The sequence below is a fragment of the Opisthocomus hoazin genome, chromosome 13, assembly GCF_030867145.1.
Source record: "Opisthocomus hoazin isolate bOpiHoa1 chromosome 13, bOpiHoa1.hap1, whole genome shotgun sequence".
Classification (NCBI taxonomy): domain Eukaryota; kingdom Metazoa; phylum Chordata; class Aves; order Opisthocomiformes; family Opisthocomidae; genus Opisthocomus; species Opisthocomus hoazin.
In genome coordinates this window covers 14,264,535-14,268,354 of record NC_134426.1, presented here as the reverse complement: position 1 = coordinate 14,268,354, position 3,820 = coordinate 14,264,535, and the positions used below count along the sequence as shown (strand labels likewise).

The window sequence follows — 3,820 nt, the reverse complement described above, 5'->3', positions numbered from 1 at the left end:
CCACGAAATGAGCTGTCTGCAGATCGGAATTAAAGCAATACTATTTTCTGCATTTCAGAGTATCCACCTGAAGCTGGTCAAGCCCTGTGCAAAGCCAGGGCTGTCCACCGTCCTCCCTGCAACAGAGGACTCCTGAGTTACATGTATGTCTCAGACTCAGTTCACCCACCTGCTCATTACCTAAGTTTCAAAAACTTTTAGTTGGAAGAGACCTCCTGAGAAAGTGCAGAGACCGGGGCAGCCACGATACCGGTCTCCATGCACTAAAACCTACAAAACCCCAACACTGTAAGCCAATAAACTGACACTTACAAAAGAGGCTTTGATACATTTTATTAACCAGATAAGGTGTAGCCCCCCCCAGCCTGATGCACAAATTTGTGTTTGGTATTATAGTCTTGACGGATTTTGCCAGCATAGAAGATGTTCATGCTGCACAGGGAACAACCAACTTCAAACGGTAATTAGAAGGAATATTTTCAACTATCTTAAGACCTGAAGTCATAAACAAATAAAACTCCAATCAGAAAGACAAAGGACCGCAGAAGTGCCCTTCAGCCTCCTGTTCCCATGGACACCCATGTCCCAAGGGCATGCTTGCAGATCCTCTGAGCTCCCTGTCTGTGACCTGGCCAAGTCACAAAGGGGATAGGAAGCTGATAAATGTTTTCATTATCAGAGGAAGGCAGAGATAACACTATACATAAAAGTACTGTGCTTTTGTTTTAATAAAATGCCACGTGTATTCCAGTTCTAAAGTGAGGGAGCATATGAGTCCTAAAAAACCAAAACACATCAGGGACTGTGAGCTGAAAACATGAGCCACAGAACACAGCAAGATGTTGTATCACCCCAAAACTCCCTTTAACAGTGGTGTGCAGAAAAGTATTTTGAACAGCTGGGTGAACGACAGGAATTTAAGCTGGCAGTAGCAGAACCTTCAAAATATTTTGGTGTGGCACAGTGCAATTCTTCACAAGTGACTCCCTCCTCTACACGCTGCCATCAGCACACAAACATTCAGCCATGAAAATTTTGCGGACAAATAAAACTTTGTAGGAGCAGCCACCAGGGGCGGCAACGGTAGAGCACAGAGCACAAGATCTGACATGAGTCTTACATAAACAATAAAATAAATGCATAAACTTCTCTTCCAATAATCATATCCCTTTCCAGAAAGGGCTTTCAGGGAGCCTGAAAAGAGAATATGACTCCCAGGTCTTCTTAGCCAGCCTGGGACCCTTCTGCTGCCACAGAAAAACAGAAAGGATTTTTCTGCCTTGGAAAGTACGAGGAAATCTGGATGAACCCAAGAACTTCTCTGGTCATCAGTAAAGCCAAATGCATTCTGGAATTAAATGTTTTGCTGCTACAAGAGAGCTTTTTCTAGGCCCACACATGGCCATCACCAGACTGCAATGGCTTAGCCGTAAGCACCGGGAGAGCCTTTGGGCTACGAGACAGGCTTGAGACAAAGACCTTGAAGCATTTTAGTACAATCAGGACAGCTGATTACCCCACTCTTGAGTTTTGCACGCACAGGATGCAAAGACAAAAGCGAATCACACAGGTGAAGGTGCAGAGCTACACAGATTTAATCCTAAGAGGGAACAAGCAGATGGAGCTGGTCATTTCTGGGTTGTCATCATTGCTTTGTTCCAACCAGCCACTCAGGGGATCACAGGAACGTCATGACTGTTCTGTTCTTGCCGATCTGCCAGGGCTCCAGTGGATAAAAGCGGATGACAATCCTTTTTGGGTAAAAGAGCAAAAATGCAGTGGACAGGAAATATTATTTTAAGTATTATCCCCGCCTAGTTTGCAACATGGTAGAAAATCTGCACTAAGCTCTTGCTGGCTCACACTTCACAGTGTTAATTTAATGGAAGCAAAAATAAGCTGTGTACAGGCAGGGTACAAACAGGTGCCAGACTTCATCCACACAAACTGAAAAGCAGACGGAACTTCAGCACTGGTTGTAAGAGATTCTTGTCCATTTCAGAAGGACCCAAGCAGCTCATAACGTTGTTGGGTATTTACCCTGACAGCACACAAGACACAGGGAAATGCTGTTACTCTCTACGGGGAGACAGGGAAGAGGGGCAGAGAGAGACATGGCTTACCTGCAGGAACAGCCTTGTTCCAGCATTTGGCATGGCAACCCCACTGCGAAGCTCTACCAATTCCTACTGCGTTTTCCACCAATTCCACCAACTGGAACTACTCATCTTCAGAGATCAGTATTTCCCAGACTGTTCAATGAGTGCAAACCAGCCTGTGGTTTTACCTGGACCTAACCATGTGTCTGGGATTCAGCACCAAAGAGCACTTAATGTTTGCAATCTAGTCTTGGATCTTTATTAGACCATAATGAGAGGGGATCTTGTAAATATCTGCAGGGTGGGTGTCAGGAGGATGGGGCCAGACTCTTTTCAATGGTGCCCAGCGACAGGACAAGGGGCAACGGGCACAAACTGAAGCAGAGGATGTTCCAGCTGAACATGAGGAAGAACTTTGAGGGTGACGGAGCCCTGGAACAGGCTGCCCAGAGGGGTCGTGGATTCTCCTTCTCTGGAGATATTCAAGACCCACCTGGATAAGGTCCTGTGCAGCCTGCTCTGGGTGACCCTGCTTTGGCAGGGGGTTGGGCTGGGTGACCCCCAGAGGTCCCTTCCAACCCCTACCATTCTGTGATTCTGTGAAATAACAGGAAACTTTACAGGAAGGGACCCTCAAAAGAATATTTAGCCCTTGATTTATCATTTGCTTATAACTGAGGGATCGCTTTAGGTGTTTGGAAAAAAAAAGGCTGTGCAGCCTGCTCTGGGTCACCCTGCTTCAGCAGAGGGGCTGGACTGGGTGATCCCCTTCCGACCGCTGCCATGCTGCGACTCTGTGTAATCCCAGGGAGGACATGGGAACCTACTTCATCACCATCGTCTCTTTGAGCACCTTCCTGCACGTCTGCCTGCTGTGTTTCACACACTCACACACCGCACCGCCAGGCGCTCGCCCGCTCCCTGGCCCCGGGAGCAGGCCCGGAGCCCCCGGGCCGGGCTGCACTCACCGCTCGGCGCCGAGGCCCAGCTGCGCCGTCAGGAAGTCGAAGAAGCGGGCGCTGTGCCGCTGGTTCTGCTCCGCCGAGCCCACCACGCCGATGGAGGAGACGAGCAGCTGGGCGCAGGGCTCGGCCGAGCCCGACAGCACCATGGGCACCCCGCTCCGCACCGTCACGTTCACCCGCTGCCGGCACAACGCGGGCGCCGTCAGCCACCGCCGCCCCGGCCCCGTCCCGCCGCCCCGGCCCCGCCGCCCGGCCCCGCGCTCACCTCCGCCGGCTTGCCCAAGATGGCGGCGGCGGCGGCGCACAGCTCCAGGGCCAGCCCCGGTGGCAGCCGGCCGGCCGGCAGGCTGGTCTCCAGCTCCACGAACGGCATGGCGACGCTGTCCCCCGCCGCCCGGCCCGGCTCGGCCCGGCCCCCGCTCCGCCCCGGGGCGGCCCGGGCCGCGGAGCGCCTGCAGGGCTGGAGCCAGCAGCTGCGGCCCCGCACCACGCCCGCGGGCGGCGGGGCTGCCTGCAGCGGCGCGGGGAGCGGGGTCCCCTCCCCGCCGCTCCCCGCTCCATGCCCGCCCCGGGCAGGGCTAGGCGTCCTCACCGATTTACCCCAGTCGCAGCAGCTGGGTCTCGGGCCTTCTGCTTCTTGCGACGGGCACGGCTGGGGTGCGTATCCCAGGCTGTGAGAGCGGAAAGTCACATCTCACCGACAGCAGGGTGGGACGAGCTTTGTGATGGTGCTTGGGGTAATGGCTTTAAACTCAA

At 53.2% G+C, this 3,820-nt stretch overlaps 1 protein-coding gene across 1 annotated transcript; it reads right to left on the bottom strand.

The window, feature by feature from the left end:
• Window positions 1-313: 313 nt before the first annotated feature.
• LOC142363036 (D-dopachrome decarboxylase) lies at window positions 314-3,504 on the bottom strand. The gene is made up of 3 exons (XM_075434882.1): window positions 3,330-3,504; window positions 3,068-3,243; window positions 314-1,751 (listed from the first exon to the last, which is right to left on the bottom strand). Exons 1-3 carry the CDS (start codon window positions 3,435-3,437, stop codon window positions 1,679-1,681), a joined length of 357 nt encoding a protein of 118 aa, XP_075290997.1. The 5' UTR covers window positions 3,438-3,504; the 3' UTR covers window positions 314-1,678.
• Window positions 3,505-3,820: the final 316 nt, after the last annotated feature.